Genomic DNA, 21,706 nt, shown 5'->3' with positions numbered 1-21,706 from the left:
TGCTTATCGTATCCTTTTGATCGTACCTGTGACTGTTGCATCAGCTGAAAGGAGTTTCTCAAAATTGAAACTATTGAAAAATTATTTGAGGTCAACGATGTCTCAAGAAAGATTGAATGGATTGGCCATGTGCTGCATTGAGAAGAATATGCTGGATAGTATTGATCTTGACACTCTCATTGGTGATTTTGCGTCAAAAAATGCACGAAGGTCTCGTTTCACATGATCACTGGAGGTTAGCATGCTATTTCTATATGTTTTTTCTGCGTTGTAACTTCCATGATACTTGGTTTGGAACAAAGACAGGGGAAATAACATATGCTTGATTCTAGTAAAAAAATATTAGTTTTATGATTTTATAGCAGTTTTATTTTTTCATGTATCAAATTGGATTTTTCTCTCTATTGGGCCCACTGGTCGGGTTCGCACCGGGGCCTTCGAAATCATAGAGCCGGCCCTGATCGCTCCGTGTTGTGATCCTTCTTAATGAAATTCATAAAAAGATACTCTGATTTTACTGTCCTAATCTCTATTCAGAATTCTACAAATGAGCAGCTTCCACTATGTGCAATTCCCGCAGCTGCTCGAACCTAATTTCCATCGATGTTCACAGTTCACAACATCTTTTCTAAAATCTTCATGATCCAAAGGCTGGAGTAGCCAAAGGTAGCGACCATGATCGAGGGATAACACATTCTTTACAAAATTATGTACACTCGTTACAAAATTATGTGCCTCATGATTTGATGTCTTCCCTCACGTATGAATCCAACTGAAGCAAAAGCTCGCACACGCTCTTTGATCTCTAACAAAACCGAGCTATACGTGCATCTTTTTTTTTTTCAGAAAAACTTCCAATCTATTCATCTTCGATCATGGCAGTACAACAAATACCAGAAATAAAAATTACATCCAGATTCGTAGACCACCTAGCGACGACTACAAGCACCGAAGCGAGCCGAAGGCGCGCCGCCGTCATCGCCCCTCCATCGTCGGAGCCGGGCACAACTTATTGTAGTAGACAGTCGGGAAGTCGTCGTGCTAAGGCCCCATAGGACCAGCACCCCAGAACAGCAACTGCCGCCGATGAAAAATAACGTAGATCGGAAGGATTCAAACCGAAGACACACGAACGTAGACGAACAACGACGAGATCCGAGCAAATCCACCAAAGATAGATCCGCCAGAGACACACCTCCACACGCCCACCAACGATACTAGACGCACCGCCGGAAGGGGGGCTAGGCGGGGAGACCTTTATTCCATCTTCAGGGAGCCGTCGCCGTCTCGCCTTCCTGAGTAGGACACAAACCCTAACAAGATTGAAAAAAAACGACTAAAAATGGAGCCCTCCCGCCGGCCCTTGCCAGGATCCACCGCGCCTCCATGGCCCTAGGGCCACCGAAGACGAGGCGGACCTGCACCTGCGCCGGCGAGAAGCACAAACCCTAACTTTCTTTCTTGGAGGAGGAGGAGGAGGTGGAGGAGGAGCCCTTCAAGCTATACGTGCACTTAACTTCTTATTGTTGCATCACATGCAACTATAATACTCCCTCCGTAGACATATTTTAAAAAATGGACTATAACATTATTTTAAAGTGTAGATTCACTTATTTTGCTTCGTATGTAATCACTTGCTGGAATCTTTGAAAAGACTTATATTTATGAATGGAGGGAGCACTATTCTGTAAGTTGAGATCCTCTGTTTTATTTTTTTGAGGCAGTTAAGATCCTCCGCTAGAACCAAAGCCGCTAGCAAGTTGCTTGGTGCTAGTCTTTTTTTTTTTGAGGGGAGCGTGCGCTGCTAGCCTGCTACTAATTCGTGGATGGGCCGTTTACAAAAAAGAACTCGATCGAATGGGCTAGTCCGACGTCAATACCCAGGCTGGGGGCCCGGGACGACCGGCCGTCCTGCCACTCAGGGCCGGGCCTGTCTGCCGCCGACGACCCTGTTCCTCCTCCGGTCCTCTACTCGAGCACACTCCGCCGCCGCCGACCCCGACGAGGTTCCCCGGGCTCGACGCCGCCCTTCCTGCTATCTCGGCAGCCCCACCTCGTCTTCCCCAGCTTCGGATTCCGCTCCGTCGCCGCGCTGTTGCCGGGTGTGTTCGATCCGAGCTCGAGCTCACAGTGCAGCTTCGCCCGAATTGCCCAGTCACTAGCTCCAACCCCAGCCTAGTCCCGCCGGATTTCGCGCCCGCCGCGGGCTCTCGCTGATGACCACCGCGCCGTCCGTCCCCCCTCCCTCTCCCCACTACGCTCCGAGCGGGCCTCTCCGTTCCCCAGATCCTCGGCGAGGACCGGAGCCGAGGTCGCCTTTCCCGCTCAGCCGTACGGGCCGTTGCTTCGCCTGAGGACGCCCGTCATGTCTGCCAGCGGCGTCGGCGTGAACGGCTCTCCGGTGGCGCCTGAAGACTCCGCATGTGGTTTCTGTGCCATTGATTTGATTTCTACCATGTCTGCTTTGCTGCCTCGTGATAAGATTTATGCCTAGTTTATATATCATCATCTACTTTGGGTCGTTCAGTTTCCCTACTAGCGTCTTCTTATTGTGTTCGAAATTTTCAGTCTCGCCCAGGCTGGGAGAGGTCAAGAGGGTAACAAAGGAGACAAATGTGCATGTCAAGGTCAGCCTTGACGGCACCGGCGTTGCCGACTGCAGCACAGGGATACCGTTCTTGGATCACATGCTTGATGTGAGTATGGTTTACTCCTTTTGTCTGTATATAGTTGTGGGTTGAGGTTTACTTTATTGACCGCATATGCTTGTGGTAGCGCATGTACTTTGTTTTTTGACCTTTGGGTTTGTTTGAGGCAAGAATGTGACATCTCTCGCACCTAGCTGAAAAAGAATAGTAACTTCTTCGTGCAAACAAGGGCAAAACGGAACTTGCTAATCATAAATCCCTTAACTCAAATCTCTGAGATCTATGAATACATACATAAAAACGTTAAGTAGTTCTGAATTTCTTATGGGCAAAGCCTTATATGTAGGATACACTAAATTTACATGTTAAGAGCATCTCCAACAAGCCCCCCTTTTCCCGTAAATATTTCTGGTTTAGGGGGAGGTGGGCCAGAAAAAGTGCTCCAACAGGGCCCGTAAACTAGGGCTGAAAAAGGAGCGAATACGGTCGGAGAGTAGTGAAACCATATTCGCGACCATATTTTTCTCAGATACATCGACAGGGCGGACAGTGCCCGGATACGAATACAGAGCGAATATGGTTCAGTCACGGACATTTTGTGGATGTATGTTGTGTTAAACAGGCGGCGCGATAACTTTTCATAATACTAATATGCTGCATATGTAACATATCTTTACAAATTCATAATTTCATTCTTTGCTAGCGAAGCAGCTACAAAAATAAATTATTAATGATTTCATACAGCGCAGGTTGGCACATATGCTTGTCGGTAATTTGTAAAATTTCGCAGCTGTTTTCAGTTCAAGTTTATCCCTCCAATTTTGTTACATTCAACTTTTCCTCTCTCCAGTGAATAATTTCTGACAAATCTTAACAAGACATATTTGTCTTTTTTTAGCTTGTGTGATGAGATCTTGGTACCTGTACATTCCTGGTACCAACTTAGGCGAATAATAATTTATTTGTTTTTCTGGCAGCTCGTTGAGCACTTCTTCCAGTCTCTTGTGAATACATTTGTGATGACGCTTCACATCCGTCAGGTATATATTGCTTCCGTTTCAATTGAAATCCTCTCCCATAGTGGGGTCAATAATGCGATGGCTTTCCTCTACGGTGCCCCCCAGATGAAGTGAGCTAAATTGGCCTAACCCTGGACTTTATTTTTTTTTTACAAAAAAAGCTTGCGGGGAACAACTCGCACTATATTATCGAGGCGTGTTTCAAAGCATTTGCCAGGGCCCTTCGACAAGCAACAGAATACGACTTGCACCAACGTGGCACTGTTCCCAGGTTTGTCCTCAGTCACTGTGAAATATTGTTTGTTCAGGAAACTTTGTACAGTGCATATGGTCATAGATGTGTTAGAAACTATCTCATGGATCTTTCAGAAACTATTTCCTGCCGCAAAATTCTTTTAAAAAACAGAAACACTTAGCTGTTGGATGATTGCTAGTGACAAGGACCTTATAAGAATACATATGGTTAATCTCTAGTGATTTATCATACATTGGTTGGCATTCCTGAGTGTATCTTGCTCGACGTGCCCAATCGCAGCTCAAAAGGCGTTCTGTCAAGATTGTGGTATTGTTGCAAGATCAAGAACTGGATGCCCGCCCGCCTGGTGCTGCGATAGGAGGACACAGATGGACGGTCTCCTGCTACATCTCTGTTGCTACTTGTGCTGGGAGTGCGAACTGGGTTGCCATCCTGTTCTTCTCAGGGTTTATTTATGTTGCTACCACAGACACTACAATTTGGTCTGTTCCCAGGATGGACTGTGCGTCTGATGATGAAGTGCAAACAGCTTGACATTCTGAAAAGAGATTACATCTACAAATACGGATTCAGGATAGGTGCGGGTGGTGTCGTGTCTGTAATAATGAGCTGACCATTCATTCAAGAGAATAAAATAATGGAAAGGAAAATAATCCCCTATTGCACTCCAATCATCATCTGGTGGCCCAGTCGACGTGCAAACTCGATCGTCACGTGTGCCGACGTGGTACCTGTTTGATTCAGTCTGAGATCCATCCTTGAGCTCAAAGATCTGTGGCGACCGATCTCTGGCTCCAATGACACTACAGATGGCTGAGGTAATGAAGCTAATTTGTGTTGTAAATATTGGTGCATTTTTTGCATAAACTTGGTCAAACTTCAAGAGGTTTTACTTCAGACAAACCTAGAACTTTCAAGTATTTTTTTGGACGGAGGGAGTAGCTCTAGGCCATTAGAACACACAAGATTTTCATCCTTGATCAGTCCATGGCGTCTTGTAACCTGCAAGGATCGGTTAAATTTAGGCCATGTTCACAACACTGGAATTTTTACAAATCACAAAAATTCAAGTGTTTTTGAAAATTTCTTGTGAGTCAGCTCTAACATCTTGGGCAAGCATACCAGGCTAAAACATTGATGAGCTTTTTCTCTTCTTCCTCTCCCTTGTGAAAGGTGGCTTTTGCTAATCTAGAAGAGCAAAGCTTGCCCTTTCATGGCCGCCATGGGCTCCTCTCCCTTTCTGCTCCACTGTTCATTGATTGTATATGTAGGCACTGACTTTGTACAGTCAAACATAAACGAACAGTGTCAGATCAGGGAACATCATTTAATCGGTGATGCCTCCTAGACATTTGAGTCGTCTCTAAGCTAATGGCTAAGCACACTTGGGTCACCAAATCTGGGCCCGGTCGGCTCCAAATCCTTCTCGAGATCTACCTAATCTTCTAAAATAATGAAGCAACCTAGTACATTATTACTTTATTAGTACTCTTATTATTATCAGTTGACTTCTGACGGAACGTAGAACATTCTAGTGTTTAACTAGTAGATTATACTAGATAGACAGTAGATAAATAAGAAGAGATTGGCAGACACGCTTGTTTGAAGATTCCGGTGACGTGCGAAAAGGAGGAACTAATAAGTACTCCCTCCGTTCCAAAATAGATGACCCAACTTTGTACTAACTTTGTACTAACTTTAGTACAAAGTTGGGTCATATATTTTGGAACGGAGGGAGTAACTGGTAGCGTTGAATTTCTCTGAAGAACAATTCAATTGGTCAAGATATTCTGTTTTCGCGCATCTACAACATTCTCTTACTCACCATTGTTAATCATTAAATGTATATGCTTTGCTTGCCTGTCTGAAACCTTTGACCGTGATATGCAGAATTTTCAGGTCATATCTAAGCAACTATTCATCAATAAATCTTCATAATGATAGTAGGCAAAGCTCCAGATGTGACCTGGAAATATCTACATCAACTGTCCGTCATGCGTTTGTGAGATGTTACAAGGAAAAAGTATCGTCATGCACCCCTCATGTCCAAAACCAGTCTTAACCCTCCTAACTATCACAAACCAGAGTTAGGGGGATTAAGACTTTGGTTTTGAACATGAGGGGGTAAAGTGGCCCAAACGTGATACTTATGGGGGTTATCTATACTTTTTCCTTTGTTGTTGCCGTAGAGATTGTTTGCCAAATTTGTGCATCTTTCTAGGTACGGTGCTGATCTCAAAAAGCTTTTATGGACCATAGTTTGTGTGTCGAGAGAAACAGTGTGGAGTACCCTGTTGATGAGAGTTGTTTTTCAGCTCCCGGGTGCACCTACCCCCTCTACGAATAGTAAATTTAAAACAAATAGAAAAAAAAATTCAGAAAAATCTAAAACTTTGCAGCATCCAATATGATCAAACTTTGTAGGTGCTTACAAGTTTTCATGACAAAAAAGCATTCGAGGAGCTCTGCACAAGAAAAAGATTTCAGTGATTGAAGTGTTGAGCACTTTTAGCACTGAGACCTGAAACTCGTGTCTACACCTTTCTCTACATGATATTTTGTTATGAAAACTTGCAAGAACCTACAGAGTTTGGTCATATTTGATGTCGTAAAGTTTCAGTTTTTTTCTCTCTATCGTTTTGAATTTACTGTTCAGGGAGCTACCACACCTTTCTCTACTGGTGCCCCTACCCCCTCTAGCCTGTACTCAGCTTTCTGTAGACTACTGCTGATACCGAAAGCTCCGTGCATCCGCCTGGAGCACGACAGACTGAATAAATACGCCACGTCATGGGCAAGGACGATGGCGGCGGCGCGCTGCCGGCCGAATGAAAGCAACGGCGCCTGACCGACGCGGCAGGCTCGCCGCGGTACTGCAGTGCGGTGGTCCACTGAATCACTCCACAGGCATCGCTCCACAGTGCACTCGAGCTGTTCGATCTGGGACTGACTGACCGATTGAATGATTCTTGTGGTGTTCCTATCTCAACATGTGCCATGGCACTGTCGAGGCGGCGGCGTGACGTGAGATGCGTCAGCCCACACGTCATATTGGTGGGAGGCTTCTGCCTGATAGGTTGAGAGCCAGCTGAGCCTCGCGCACATTGCAGCGAACACATGAATATTTCTATGCGTGGAACGATGATTGCAGCGTGCGGTTCAATTTGTTTATTTTCGCATGTTGCAGAATGAGATAACTTCAGTGACTATCTTGCCTGGGCATACTAGTACTTTCCACTGTATAGAGACGCTAGGGAATCGTACGAACCTAGTATAGCGACGAGACAGCACTGGACCATCATTGGTGCCAAGTTGAAAAGATACACTTCATGCATTTCCAACGCTAAACCGGACACCGTATCAGTCCGCCAGACGAAGAGGAACAGTCCACGGGCATTAATGTGAGAGCTGGCCATCCGACCCTACCCGCATACATTTCAAAACAGACTTCAATAAATCAGCCGAAATTCATAGAGTATAATTGGACCAGTGGAGCATCAGATTCAGAGGAGAGTGGTTTTGTGAGTGCAGCTTCGTCGCAAAAGCAAGAGTAAATTGCACAGAAGTACCACAATTGGGGCATTGGAAGCAGATTGGTACCAAGTTTGGTAATTTTTACATGTCAGTACCAAGTCTGGGGCTAGACGTTACAAAAAGGTCTAAATCGCGTATAAACGCGTATTGACAGTGTATCTGACCGGCGGGGCCCGCCTGTCAGCTGCCGATGTGACTTTATTTTGCAGAACCCCCCCGCACGGCGGCGCCCGGTCTGGATCGAGGGGAGGATCCCCTCGAGCCCGAGCTGCCACTCTCATCACCGCGGCCCCCGCTTGCACCAGAGCTGCCCCTGGTGGCCTCTGCTCGTGCCGTCGTGGCCTCTACTCTCGCCTTCTCTCTTCGCCGTGGCCTCTCCCCCCTCCGCTACAGCAGCTCGAACCCCAGCAGCCGTGCGCGCCTTCCCTCGCCGTCGACCAGATCCCCCGCCCGGCGCCGTCCTCCTCCCCCCTCCTCCAGCGACCTCCCCCTTCCCATTAACCCACTCAGCCGCGGCCATGGATCCCTTTCTGTCTCCCCCCTCTTTCACTCGTGGGGATGACGGGAAACAATGCGGCGCGTCGAGAGAGAGAGCTCCGGGTGAGAGAGAGAGAGAAGAAAACATGGAAGGAGGAAGAGAAGGAGAGAGGTAGGGTGCGGGGACGGCCTGGTCCTGGTCGCCAGTGGTGGTGCTCCAGTGGCCGGCCGGTGGCGAAGCGAGGAGGAGGCCGGGGCGGGGCGGGGGTTACGGGAGGCGAAGGAGCTTGGGCTCGAGGGGCTCCTCCCCTCGATCCAGATCGGGCGCCGCCGCGCGTGAGGACGAAGGAGGTGCGGGGGGTTTCTGCAAAAAAATGTCACATCGGCAGCTGACATGCGGGGCCCGCCGGTCAGATACACCGTCAATACGCGTTTATACGCGATTTAGACCTTTTTGTAACGTCTACCCCAGAGTTGGTATTGACACGTAAAAAATATCAAACTTGGTATCAATCTGATTTCAATCCCCCAATTATGATACTTGTGTGCAATTTACTCCAAAAGCAAGGGAGTCAACGCCTCTCGACGACCAATCAAAGCAGTCTCACTCTTCCCGCAAAACCATCACCTCTTCCCGCAAAAAAATGTCCAAGCAAAGCAGTCTCCCTCTTCCTCCCCTGCCCCACAGCCATATCGTCGGCGTTGGACTGGCGCCGTCGGGACGAGCCCTCCGAGGCAACTCGTAAAATACTCCATGGTCTTTTACTAACCAGCAACCACACCACCACGGTCTAGGGTTAATCTGGAGCCTAATCACCCGGCCACCAACCCCCACTCCCACCCAGCGTTCTCTCGCCTCGCCTCGCCGTCTCCGACCCCCACCCAGCCGTCCTAGCCACCCACTGCAACTCCGCAAGCCATGGAGAAGCCGTCGCACGTAGCCGCCGCCGACGGGAAGCAGGCATCGCACAGGTACCACCGATGGTGAATCTTACTCTGATTTCTGATTGCATCCTGAGTTGACCTTTGTATACTAGATTACTAGTAGTAGAATACATATCTCGCGTCTTCTCAGATTAGGTAGCACTCTTCTGCACTCTAGGTTGCTCGTTCTAGTATGCTTATTGCTAGACCTGTTTATGGGCAGCCCGGCCCGAAACCCCGGCATCCGGGCCAACCTCGGGCTCAACTTTTCCACCCGAAGCCCGGCCTGAAAGCCCGGAAAAGCCTGAAATGATCATCAATATATATTCATTCAAAAAATAGGTATAATGCATTTTTGTTGTTCATAAATCAGGTTCTGCCCATTCCTCCTAGTAGTCAATTTCTACTAGTGTTTGCCGATCCAAAAATAAAAGTAAAAATGAGCAGGGATGTTGATATTTTGCCTGCTTTTCATCAGGCTTGCAGTGGTCACTGGTGGAAACAAGGGAGTTGGCCTGGAGGTGTGCTGGCAGCTTGCCGCCCAAGGTGTGACTGTCATTCTCACCGCGAGGGACGAAAAGAGAGGGAAGGATGCCGTCGAGTCCATTCGCCGTGAATCCAACCTCTCCAACGTAGTCTTCCACCAGCTCGACGTCCGGGATGACAGCAGCGTCGCCGCTCTAGCGCGACACGTCGAGAGCAGATACGGAGAGCTTGACATCTTGGTAAAGTCAAGGCTTTTTTGGTACTGTTTTAGGTAGCACCATCACCTGTGCATCTTTGTTGGGAACATATTATGTGAATGAGGATTGGTTGGGTAATACATACAGGTCAACAATGCAGCGGTTGTAGGAGTTGCAGCAGACGAGGAAGGCCTCAAAGCTCTGAACCTTGATGCAGAGACATGGGTACTGATTCTCTCTGGATCTTTTTTTGAAAATAGCTGATCACGCTTGCCACACGATAATTTTCTTTTGATCTGACCTTTTGCAACTTAGCATGTTTTTATGTCATCAGTAGAACTACAATTTCATCTGTAACATGCATACTTGGTAGTTGGTACCACCAATGTTCAGTGTTCAGTTTTAAATTTATTTGTGATTCAGACATCTGGCAGAGCAGCCATTCTGCTCAAAGGCGTGTTCCAGAATACCTATGAGGTGGCACGGGATTGTCTCGACACCAATTACTATGGATCCAAACGGGTAACAGAAGCCCTCCTTCCTCTACTGAAACTATCCAAGTATGGAGCGAGGATCGTTAACGCCTCCTCCCTTGCTTCAGAGCTTAAGGTACGCCATCAGTTGAAATGCTTTCTCCAAGAACCTCCAGACCCTCCAGAAGCAAGAATCAGTTAACTGATGTGCTCAATTTTGGTGCCTGCCAGAGAATGCCGAACGAGGAGTTACGGAAGGACCTGAGCAACATCGACATCTGGGACGAGGCGCGGATCGAGGCGGTGCTGAACACCTTCATGGATGACCTGAAGAAGGGACGGCTTGAAGAGGCAGGGTGGCCGGCGATGCTGCCGGCTTACAGCGTGTCGAAGATGGTGATCAACCTGTACACGAGGATCCTGGCGAGGCGGCACCTGGAGATGCGCGTCAACTGCGTGCGACCCGGCTTCGTCAGGACCGACATCAACTGGAACCTGGGGACCCTGACGCCGGAACAGGGCGCGAGGGGGCCGGTCATGCTGGCCCTGCTCCCTCAGGACGGGCCGACCGGGTGCTACTTCGATCAGACGGAGATGGTGAATGTCTGGTAGTGGCTGTTCACTGGATTGTCAGGAACTACGGTGTGGTAAGTTCATCTCCCTGAGTCATGCCTGAGGCCATTGGCCAGACCAAGTTTCTGTTCGTGCATTTTAGACATGAATAAAGAATTTAGGACCAGCTATGGTCCTACATAGTACTCCTTCCGTCCCATAATATAAGCGCGTTTTTGAAAAGAGGAGCTGATTGAATCTTAAATAATTCACAATAACAGAGTCTATTAGAAGGTAATCAGTTTGAATCCCAGAACATAAACAGAGTGTGTTCCTTTATTATGATGGCACTACGACGTTGCTGAGCCACACACAGCAGCTGCACAATATTTGTGTTAAGATAGCAAGTAGTCGTAGAAACTGCACATCCAAACCACTTTGTGAGTAATAGCCCAGTAAACTTGAGAGTACTATGCCACTCAATCACTAGTTAATGAAACAGATCAAATGTTTAGCATGTCACACCAAGAGAAGTCACTGAGAATAGCAATTTCAATTGGTGATCAGTTCGACCTCACCTGATCTCATTTCTATCACTACATTTATGACACGATATCACAAAATCAATAATATCTATATAATGTTAAATTTGAGTCATTCATTTCCCTCATATATTGTGAGATATGATTCATGCAGGATATAGAAAAACAATCATAGTGCAAGCACGTATCTGGCCTCCCCGCTCGTACTGCATTTATTTGGCACAAAATAGATCTCTTGTATTGTATGCTGCTGCATGCGCTAGATCTCCAAGTGATTAACTTCTGCACCATAAAAGTTGCAGCACATTGATCACTCGTACTGTATAAATGAAGAACACCGGGTGATGGCAGACAGACACCCCACCGCCATCGCCTTCCTCAGTCGTGTAGGTTTGCCTAGCTTCAGCAATGTCGTCCTTGACCAATCTCATCAAACTACTACTACCACTTCTCTTCCTCGCCACCCTCTCTCCTACACCTTCACTGTGCTATATCAGTCCAGCTGCCGCAAGGGTACAAGAGGGTTCCACAGGAACCCTTGATTACCGCACTTACATCGTGCTCGTCTACCCACCTCCCTCAAGTGCCGCCGAAGTCGGGCATCGTCGGTGGTATGAGACTTTCTTGCCCAGCTCTCACATCGGCGAATCTGGGGAGCCACGTCTCCTCCACTCCTACACCGAGGTGTTCAGCGGCTTCACTGTGAGGCTCACTGAAGCTGAGCTCGACGCGATGGCCAAGAAGCCAGGGTTTGTGCGCGCGTTCCCAGACCGGATGCTGCAGCTCATGACCACGCACACGCCGGAGTTCCTCGGGCTGAGGAGTGGCACCGGGTTTTGGAGCGACACACGCTACGGGAAGGGAGTGATCATCGGGCTCCTCGACTCCGGAATCTATGCAGCTCACTCTTCGTTCGACGATCATGGCATCCCACCACCCCCGACAAAGTGGAAAGGCTCGTGCAGGGAGGTCAGGTGCAACAACAAGCTCATCGGTGCCAAATCATTCATTACCGGTGATGACCGCCCATTTGATTTTGCGGGGCACGGAACACACACCTCATCCACTGCCGGTGGGAACTTTATTACCAATGCGTCATACCATGGCGTAGGCATGGGCACTGCTTCCGGAATTGCTCCAGGTGCCCACATCGCCATGTACAAAGTGTGCACTGGGATTGGCTGTGAAGAATCTGCGATAGTGGCTGGCCTGGACGCGGCCATCAAGGATGGGGTGGACGTGCTCTCGCTGTCCCTCGGCGGTCCCACCAGTGTGAGCTTCGACCAGGATCCCATCGCCATCGGCACGTTCAGCGCGATATCCAAGGGTATCATTGTGGTGTGTGCGGCTGGCAACCATGGTCCCACTCCACGGTCGGTCATCAACAACGCACCGTGGTTGCTCACGGTCGCTGCCGGCTCGGTGGATCGGAGATTCGACGCTGGTGTACATCTCGGCAATGGGTTGCGCTTAAATGGAGAAGCGCTTACCCAGGTGAAAATGCCAACCTCAAAGTTGTATCCTCTCCTCTACTCCGAGGAAAATAGTTTCTGCGAGAACGAGGATCATATTTCCATCACCGGGAAAATCGTGGTGTGCCAAGCCATGACACCGATGCCTCAGTATTCAACCATTCGCAGCATAATGGATGCTGGAGCGGCCGGCGTGGTACTGTTCAATGATGAAGCCGATGGCTACTCCATTCTTCTTCAGGATTACTACTCGAGAGTGGTGCAGGTGGCCACAGCAGACGGGGTTGCTATCACAGGTTATGCGAAGTCGGCAGCGAGCAAAGCCGTGGCCACTTTCACATACAACAACACAATGCTTGGTGTTCGTCCAAACCCGATCGTGGCCTCATTCTCTTCACGGGGTCCAAGCCCTATCTCCCCGGGCGTGCTCAAGCCGGACATTCTGGCTCCCGGGCTCAACATCCTCGCCGCATGGCTGCAAGAAAAAAAATCTGCATCGAGGCCTTTCAATATCATATCAGGTACATCCATGGCAACACCACATGTCAGCGGTGTTGCGGCGCTCATCAAAAGCTTGCATCCCGACTGGTCACCGGCTGCCATCAAGTCGGCCATCCTGACAACGTCGGACACCTTCAACAACATCGGTGGCCCGATATTGAATGAGAGGCACGGTAAAGCCAGTGCGTACGATAGAGGCGCCGGCCATGTGAACCCGGCGAGAGCCGCCGATCCTGGTCTGGTGTACGATCTCGGCGTAACTGATTACGCGGGCTACATCTGCTGGCTCCTTGGCAACAAAGGCTTGGCGACTATCGTGCACAACTCGAGCTTGACCTGCGAGAAGCTGCCCAAGGTCAAGGACGTCCAGCTCAACTATCCAACTATAACTGTGCCATTCACATCAACGCCGTTCATCGTGAACCGAACAGTGACGAACGTTGGGCCAGCGAAATCGACATACAGGGTGAAGGTGGACGCACCCAAGTCGATGACGGTTCGTGTTTCTCCGGAGACGCTGGTGTTCTCCAAGGCTCGAGAGAAGAAGACATTTAGCGTGTCAGTCAGCGGCCACCACATGGATGAACAAGAATCCATGGAGGGAAGCCTGAGCTGGGTGTCCGAGAAACACGTGGTGAGGAGCCCGATCATCGTTGCCCTTCGAGTCGGCGGTCCTACTCCCCTGCGATCACCATGAATGACGTTTGTGCTGTTAGGTTAGTGGATGTTTTCATCTATCCCTGTTTAATCACTTCAAATGTATCGTCTCGTCTCTAAGAAGAATGCTTGCTTGAGAAATAAAGGAGTTGTTGCCATAAGAAAATAGAACCAGAGCCCAGTTATTGATACATCTTGTCTTGTTGAGATTTCAGATTCTAAAATTGCGAAGTCTCTCCGCTCCTTATCTAGTGGCTTGTAGCATGGAGGTTGTCTCATCTTGGTTCAGTACCCCTGCCTTCCAGCTTATGTCCCTTGACCCACGCACCGCCATGGTCGTTCAAGGCTATCGATAAAAATCGGCGTGCTTTCATCTAGAAAGGGACAGAAAGTCGGAAGCAGTTCAAGGAGGACATTGGTGGGCTCCGCATACTTGATCAGTTGATCTAGAAATCATTAACTCGGCGCTGAAAATTAGATGGGCTTGGAGGTTTGCATACGTCTGAAAATCAAGCCTGGAACTTACTTGCAACTCCTCTTAATGGTCATATCCTCATCCTTGGGCTGTGGGAAAGATTATCTGAGATCCAACTCAGTCCCAACAGAGGCGATTCTTGCAAGTGGTTGTGGGAGCCGAAAGGTGTTTTCTCCGCAAGATCAATTTACAAGTCCTTTTTCAGCTGCAATGTGCTAATCTCCAAGATGTCGTTCCTCCCACGAATACTCCCCTGATCAATTGGTGGCCTCCCCTGATCAACTGGTGGCACTCAGCTATGGAGGGGAAGAGGCTGAACTCTCTGGTCATTTTGGTCTTGTAGAGCATTTGAAGAGAAAGAAACAATATAATTTTTGACACTGTTTAGCCAGTTGATAAATCCAGCGCACGATTGATCAGATCAAGGCCGATGCGTATCAGTGGGCGTTAGCAAGATGTGTTCAGTTCGTTTCCCTCTTTAGTTTTGTTATATGCTGCTGTTGGGTTCATTCATTGGATGGAACTCAGTTTTTTTTTGATAGAACTCAGGTTTTGAGCGCAAAAGAAAATGACCCATTCAACCTCACCTAATTTCATGACTTCAATATTGTCATTTACTCCAATTTTTTTTCTTTAGGAATATGTTGATTGTACTCATTTATGAGATGATAACACATCATAGGTGGGGATACAGAACCAGAAGCTGTTAATTTCGAAAGAATAATTATCCTCCAATTTTACAGATATCTAATATATGTGTTAAAGATCATCCAGAAAATCAAAAAATACCATGTATCTTTTCCCCTATACCCGGCACCATAAACCCGGGTAGATACATTACCCACATTCATTCCTGCCATCCCACACAATCTTATCATATCTTCCAGATTTAACAGAAGTTAAACTCATTAATGCGTTACCCCATATGCGCTGGATTTGATTACTGATTAATATATGCCAAAAGTAACACACAACACATTAATTGTTTGTGTTGTATAAAGATTGCCCGGTGATTGATCCTATTCTGGCATTGCCATCATCTTCATCGTGTAGTTGCGTGGTTGGAGCCTCGAGGGATGACGTCGTTCACAAATCTCTCTGTACCACTTCTCTTGCTCGCCATCCTCTTTCCTACGCTCGCACTATGCTATATCAATCCAGATGCCACAAGCGTACACCAAAATGCCACAAAACCCTCTGCTTATCGTGCTTACATCGTACTCGTCGAGCCACCACGCTCGAATGCCGGCGAAGACGCCCATCGCCAGTGGCACAAGTCTTTCTTGCCGAGTTCGTTGACGGGTGAGTCCAACGAGTCGCGCCTTCTCCATTCCTACACCGAGGTGTTCAGTGGCTTCGCCGCGAGGCTCACTAACGCCGAGCTAGATACGATGGCCAAGAAGCCAATGTTTGTGCGTGCATTCCCCGACCGGACCCTGCAACTAATGACCACCCACATGCCAGAGTTCCTTGGACTAAGGAACGACACCGGGTTCTGGAGCCAGGCTGGCTACGGGAAGGGAGTCATCATTGGATTGCTCGACACCGGCATCTATGCGACACACCCTTCTTTCAATGACCATGGAGTTCCACCACCCCCAGCAAGGTGGAAGGGCCCATGCAAGGCGGCCCGGTGCAACAACAAGCTTATCGGTGCCAAGTCATTCATCGAGGGTGTTGACTCTGGCGACGGAGAGGGACACGGAACGCACACCTCGTCCACGGCAGCCGGGAACTTCGTCACCGGCGCGTCATACCATGGTGTGGGTGTGGGAAAGGGCACCGCAGCCGGAATTGCTCCTAGCGCACACATCGCCATGTACAAGGTATGCGACTGTAGAGGCTGCGAGGAATCCGCCGTACTGGCCGGCCTGGAAGAGGCCATCAAGGATGGGGTGGACGTGCTCTCGTTCTCCCTTGGTGGCACCATGAGTCCCATATATGATCAAGACCCCATCGCTATCGGCGCGTTTAGTGCTATGTCCAAGGGCATCCTCATGGTGTGTGCCGCAGGTAACGATGGTCCGGATCTGTTCTCGGTCACCAACGTCGCCCCGTGGATGCTCACAGTCGCCGCCGGCTCCGTAGACCGGAGCTTCGGTGCCGGTGTGAATCTTGGCAATGGCAAGATCATCGAGGGAGAAGCGCTTACCCAGAAAGCGAGTCCGAGCTCAAAGTCGCACCCTCTCGTCTACTCCGAGGAACGGCGGTACTGCAATTACAGTGATGACAGTGACATCACCGGTAAGATCCTGGTCTGCGAGAACACGAAGTCGGAGACTCAACAGTCCAACGTCCGCAGAATAGTGGGTGCTGGTGCGTCCTGTGTGGTGTTGTTCAACAATGAAATCAGTGGCTACACCACCATTGTTCAGGATTACAACTCTAGTGTTGTACAGGTGACCGCGTCTGACGGTGGCATCCTCAAAGCTTACGCCGCATCGTCGAAGAGCAGCTCTGTGGCCTCTCTCACGTACAACAACACATTGTTTGGTGTCCGCCCGGCCCCTGTCGTGCCTTTTTTCTCTTCCCGGGGTCCAAGCTTCACCAACCTCAACATCCTAAAGCCGGACATATTGGCACCGGGGCTCAACATCCTTGCTGCATGGCCGCCAAGCACGGCCTCTGGACAGGGCCCTTTCAACATCATATCAGGCACATCCATGGCGACGCCCCACGTCAGTGGTGTTGCGGCTCTTATTAAAAGCATCCATCCCGACTGGTCGCCAGCCGCCATCAAGTCTGCTATCCTAACGACGTCGGACATCGTTAATAGCACTGGTGGCTCAATCTTGGATGAGCAGCATCGAAAGGCCGGGGTGTTCGACATAGGTGCCGGCCATGTGAACCCGGTGAGAGCCGCCGACCCTGGCTTGGTGTACGACCTCAGCGCCACTGAGTATGCCGGCTACATCTGCTGGTTCCTCGGTGACAGCGGCCTAGCAACCATCGTGCGCAACTCGAGCTTGACCTGCGGGAAGCTGCCCAAGGTCCAACACGCGCAGCTTAACTATCCGACGATAACCGTGTTGGTTTCACCGACTCCGTTCACAGTGAACCGAACTGTGACAAACGTTGGGCCAGCGGATTCAACATTCAAGGCCAAGGTGGCCGTGCCGAGGTCTCTGACGGTGCGTGTCTCCCCGGAGACGCTGTCATTCTCCAAAATTGGAGAGAAGAAGACCTTCAGCGTGTCTGTGAGCGGCGACTTGGGCAAGGAAGAATTGTACGAGGAGGGAAGCTTGAGCTGGGTATCGGAGAGGCATGTCGTGCGGAGCCCCATCGTCGCTCTTCCGGCCTCATCACCATGAATGATGTACGTGCCGCCAGATCACTAGATGTTTTATTTCTTCCTGTTTAAGTCATGTTCAGTATTTCTTTTGCGCCAACATAATAATAATAATAAACAGTACCAATGGAAGAAACACTTGCATTTTGATTTACTTACTGGTGCAAAGTTTTAAGTTATGCGATTCGAACCAGAGATGAGCGGTTGATACTTGGCCCTGCTGCTTATTGCCGCGACATCTCTGCCTGTCTGAAACTCCACTGACCTTTTCGTTCGGAGCAAGAAAACAGAGGTGGATGGGAACTTGTGAAACTCTGGAGTTGTATTCGTCCCTGTAAACTTCTGTCAGATATAGGAAACAGAGTAAATAGGTGAAACGGAGAGGCGATTGTGTCCATCACAGGCAATCTGCAATTGAAATTATTTTATGCACCGCATTCTATTACTGAGCTTTCATTGGCTCCTGTCTCATGGAAAAGTTTTCTTTGGCTACTATGGCACACACCTAATTCTTGATCTTTGATTCGAAGTCAGAAATATTATGGGAGTAGAATCTTTAGAATTATTTTTTTATGATGCTTTGGTTTGTATACTTGGGAAGTTTTCCTATGATTTGTACCTGGGAAGTTTTCGGTTCTTTTAATGTCAATTATGACATATGCACTCCCCGCAAATTTTTCATGACATATGACCTAATCCTTCAAAAAGTCATGTGTTTTTTCTATGCCACATCAAACTTTTTCTATTGCTTATTCATGTGGTCTCCATTTCTGTAGAAAATGGCATGTCATGACATCCAATTCCTGCGTTTTTTTCTATTTGGGCATTTTGAGAATCCTGCAACGAAGAGGCCCTGAAGAAAATTCACGTATTTCTCTTATGATGCAACGAAATGACTTTGGTTCCATGTTCCCGTGTTTTAAATTTCAAATAGTTTTCAATGGCCCTAGCATTTCATACCCCATATTTTTCCTATGCATGTGTTTTCAGAAAATTCTAATCAAAAGCCTACTTAAAATTTGCATAAGTGGGTTGGTTTGGTTAGGATCATAATGGGGCTCTGTCTCTTAACTTCTTGCCCAAAAGCATGAGTCTAAGCTCTATGATAGAGTGGAGAAACGAACTTGCAACCCAAAGAGATGCTCTGCTGCAGCAACAACACCCACCCAAGAGTTGGAACTTGCAACCCAAAGAGACCGACAAGAGTTGGTTTTGACAAGCTGATGTTCCTCTTATCACATCTCGCTCGGCGTTTCCTCCCAAGTACAGGTTCCCAACGCTCTACGAACATGCGGTGCAGGTGCAGAAGGAGGCCGGAGATGATCCGCGTCGCCGGCTTCCAGTTTCTGCAACATCAAACACGAGCATGAAACAGTAACGAGAAAGAAACTTTGCTCTGATGAAAAGACTTGATCATCGCCGGCTCCAGGTTGTTAATCCGTTGGTAGAAGGCTGTCATCTTAGGCAAATGCCAGCAGCGGCAACCGGTAAGTGGGCAAGAACTCAGTCTGGGAACTGAGATATACCTTATCCAATGTAGGAGGCTTGGATTAAGAGGTTTAATCATGGGTTGTGACCTCAAGAAGGAACGGATTGAAGAGGCAGCGGATGCGTGTCGTCAACTGCGTGCGTTCCGGCTTCGTCAGGACCGACCTCAACTGGAACCTGGGGACCCTGACCCCGGAACAAGGCGCAAGGGGACCTCAGGACGGAGATGGTAAACGTCTGGCAGTGGGCTGCTCACTGGGTTGTCAGGAACTGCGTTATGGTAAGTTCATCTTCCTGCGTCATGCCTCATAGGAATAAAGAGTTGGGCACTATTAGGCGCCGGTGCGCCGGCCGAAACATTCGGCCGGTTTACTCCCAGCCGCCTGATCAGTCACGAACAACCATTGGATTTGGTCCCCAGCTGGCCAGCTGTGTCTTCTTCCTCCCTCGCCCGCTCCTCCGTGCTTCCACGTTGGATTTGGGCCCCTCCGCAGCACCGTCCCCGCCACAGCGCCGTCCCCGCAACAGCTCGTCGCAGGAAAAAGGGCCACCTCTGCTGGCGTCGGAAGGGCCACCTCCGACGATGGTGCCCTCTACCGTGACCCACATCTGAAGGTGTTGCTTCCAGCAGAATCGAATGTTAGTTGTAGCAGAACAAATCCCCAATGCCAAGCAGCAAAAGCAACACCAAAAAACTCATGGATCCAACTTTTGTTGTTGTTGGTGCTTGCGGCGCAGGGAGTCCGCTGGGGGGCGCTGCTACCGTGTTTGTCGTTTCCAGCAAACATGAACGCTGGTTGGTGCTACAACCTGAAGTTGTTTTGCTGCAACCAGAGTTTGGAGATGCTGGAACCAGAGTCCACGCTTGTTGCAACCAGCAGCTGCCGGCGACGAAGACGACGAGCTCCGATGCTGCAACCAGAGATATTTTTGCTGGAACCGGGCGGCAGAAAAGCTGCAACCACTATTCACCGATGCTGGAACCGGACGGCGTCGAGTTCTTTTTGCTGGAACCGGCAATTTTTTTTGCTGGAACTGGCATGATTTTTTGCTGCGTCAATAGGTGAGATTTCTTGCTATGCCCGGTGGGGGCGGCATGTTTTGCTGGAATCGTGGATACATTTTGCTGGAACCGTCATGTGTTTTTGCTGCTTCCCGCAAAACCAATGGTGTTTTGATTTTCGGCTAAGATTTTATAGTAGGGGGGCATGGAGGTCCGAGCGGACGACGGCGACGAGCGGAGGCGGTGACGCGGGGAGATGTTGCAACCACGGTGGCCGTGAGCTGGAACCGGCTGGCGGTCAGCTGCAACCTTATGACATAACCATGGGGCGGCCGAGGGACGAGCGCGGTTGGCATGGATGGCCGGCGAGCAGGAGCGGCAAAACGGCAGCGACGACGAAGGCCGGCGGCGAGGGGAACTTGCAGTGGTTCGTAAGCAGCGGAAAGGAGAGAAAAAATCATGGCTATGGAGTCTCGGCTGGAGGTAGAAGAAAAGGAAAAAAAAGAAGGGAAAAGGATAAGGTTAGGAGAGGGAGCGGTTCTGCGAGGCCCACCACGTACACGCGTTTTGCTCGGGGATCGTTTTGGTGGACGCTGGGGCCAGTCGTGGCGCGCGAGCCGGCCGAACGTTCGGCCGGCGCCCCGGCCCCAAGTGTTTTCCTAAAGAGTTTGCAAGCACACATTATGCCTGTAGGAGCTGTTATCAACGCCATGGATGTGCAATCTTGCACACTACTATAGTACTATCTACGATGACTGCTATCTTTTTCTTTCTTTTTTGAGGCAACGATGACTGATATCTGAAAAAAATGAAAGAAAAATGGGTTTGGTTTACCAGGCCCAACTGCTTTGGATAAAGGGAAGAAAAGCATTGGGCCATGGTCCCACCCAACAACACCACCGGCCGCCAAGAAGAAAATTTGTGATCCCTAAAAAAAAAAGTGTGCCGTAGACGTACCTCCCAATCCAAAGCCAATCTCCGCTCCCCTGGCGGCGCCGCCGTTCTGCACCAGGTCCGCCGCCGTCTGCTTCTTAATTGTTCTCCTAGGGCCGGTATGATCTACAGTAATTTTTGTTCTCATTTCTTCTGAATGTACCGCTGCTGCTGCTACTACAACAGGAAGTAAGTAAGTAAGGAGGATCTTTGATCGGAGATGAGCGCCCGGCGGTTTGTGAACCTGCTGGTGTCGGATTGCCAGAAATTCACGTCCACGCTGCGGCGCTTCGACCTGTCCCGCAACCAGCTCTTCTACCCGACACCGGAAGAAGCAGCGAAACATGCCAAGGTGGTGCCTCCATTGACGGGCATGCCCAACATGCCAGACCTAATAAACAACCCCTCGGCGGTGGCGGTGGCCGGGGCGGGGGCGGAGGGAAAGAACAGGAAGAAGATGATAAAGAAGCCGGTTTACATTCGGCTGCCGGCGGCCACGGTCACCATGAAACCATCGATATGCACGATGACCCCGTACGATCGATGGGGCAGAATGTACTGCTTCCCTCTCACCGAAACCAAGCTCTTCTTTGGCGACAGCTCCACGCGCATCTTCCGCTTCGATGCCGAGACCCACTGCATCGACACCATGCCCAGCCTCCACACGCCCAAGCGCTCACCCTTGGCCGTCTCCATCCCTCCCAATCCGGCCACCTCGGAGAAAGGCGAAGGTGGGGCCCTCTACATCATGGATAGCATCCTCCGTCCCGGCAGCGAGGG

At 49.4% G+C, this 21,706-nt stretch overlaps 3 protein-coding genes and 1 pseudogene across 3 annotated transcripts; all 4 read left to right on the top strand.

Annotated features, from left to right (window-relative positions):
* Positions 1–1,897: 1,897 nt before the first annotated feature.
* Positions 1,898–4,735, top strand: LOC119367253 (annotated as a pseudogene).
* A 3,865-nt stretch (positions 4,736–8,600) lies between these two features.
* On the top strand, positions 8,601–10,809 carry LOC119362346 (short-chain dehydrogenase/reductase 2b-like). Its single transcript, XM_037627552.1, has 5 exons — positions 8,601–8,906; positions 9,337–9,583; positions 9,689–9,766; positions 9,965–10,150; positions 10,246–10,809. The coding sequence occupies exons 1-5, from the start codon at positions 8,854–8,856 to the stop codon at positions 10,624–10,626; spliced, it is 945 nt and encodes a 314-aa protein (XP_037483449.1). The 5' UTR covers positions 8,601–8,853; the 3' UTR covers positions 10,627–10,809.
* Positions 10,810–11,509: 700 nt separating this feature from the next.
* Positions 11,510–13,929, top strand: LOC119367252 (subtilisin-like protease 1). Its single transcript, XM_037632822.1, has one exon. The coding sequence runs from the start codon at positions 11,517–11,519 to the stop codon at positions 13,776–13,778; it is 2,262 nt and encodes a 753-aa protein (XP_037488719.1). The 5' UTR covers positions 11,510–11,516; the 3' UTR covers positions 13,779–13,929.
* A 1,360-nt stretch (positions 13,930–15,289) lies between these two features.
* On the top strand, positions 15,290–17,765 carry LOC119367251 (subtilisin-like protease). The gene has a single exon (XM_037632821.1). It carries the CDS (start codon positions 15,290–15,292, stop codon positions 17,522–17,524), a length of 2,235 nt encoding a protein of 744 aa, XP_037488718.1. The 3' UTR covers positions 17,525–17,765.
* The last annotated feature ends 3,941 nt before the right edge of the window (positions 17,766–21,706 follow it).

The sequence above is a fragment of the Triticum dicoccoides genome, chromosome 2B (assembly GCF_002162155.2).
Source record: "Triticum dicoccoides isolate Atlit2015 ecotype Zavitan chromosome 2B, WEW_v2.0, whole genome shotgun sequence".
In the NCBI taxonomy this organism is placed as follows: Eukaryota; Viridiplantae; Streptophyta; class Magnoliopsida; order Poales; family Poaceae; genus Triticum; species Triticum dicoccoides.
This window is presented reverse-complemented; position numbering and strand designations above follow the sequence as displayed.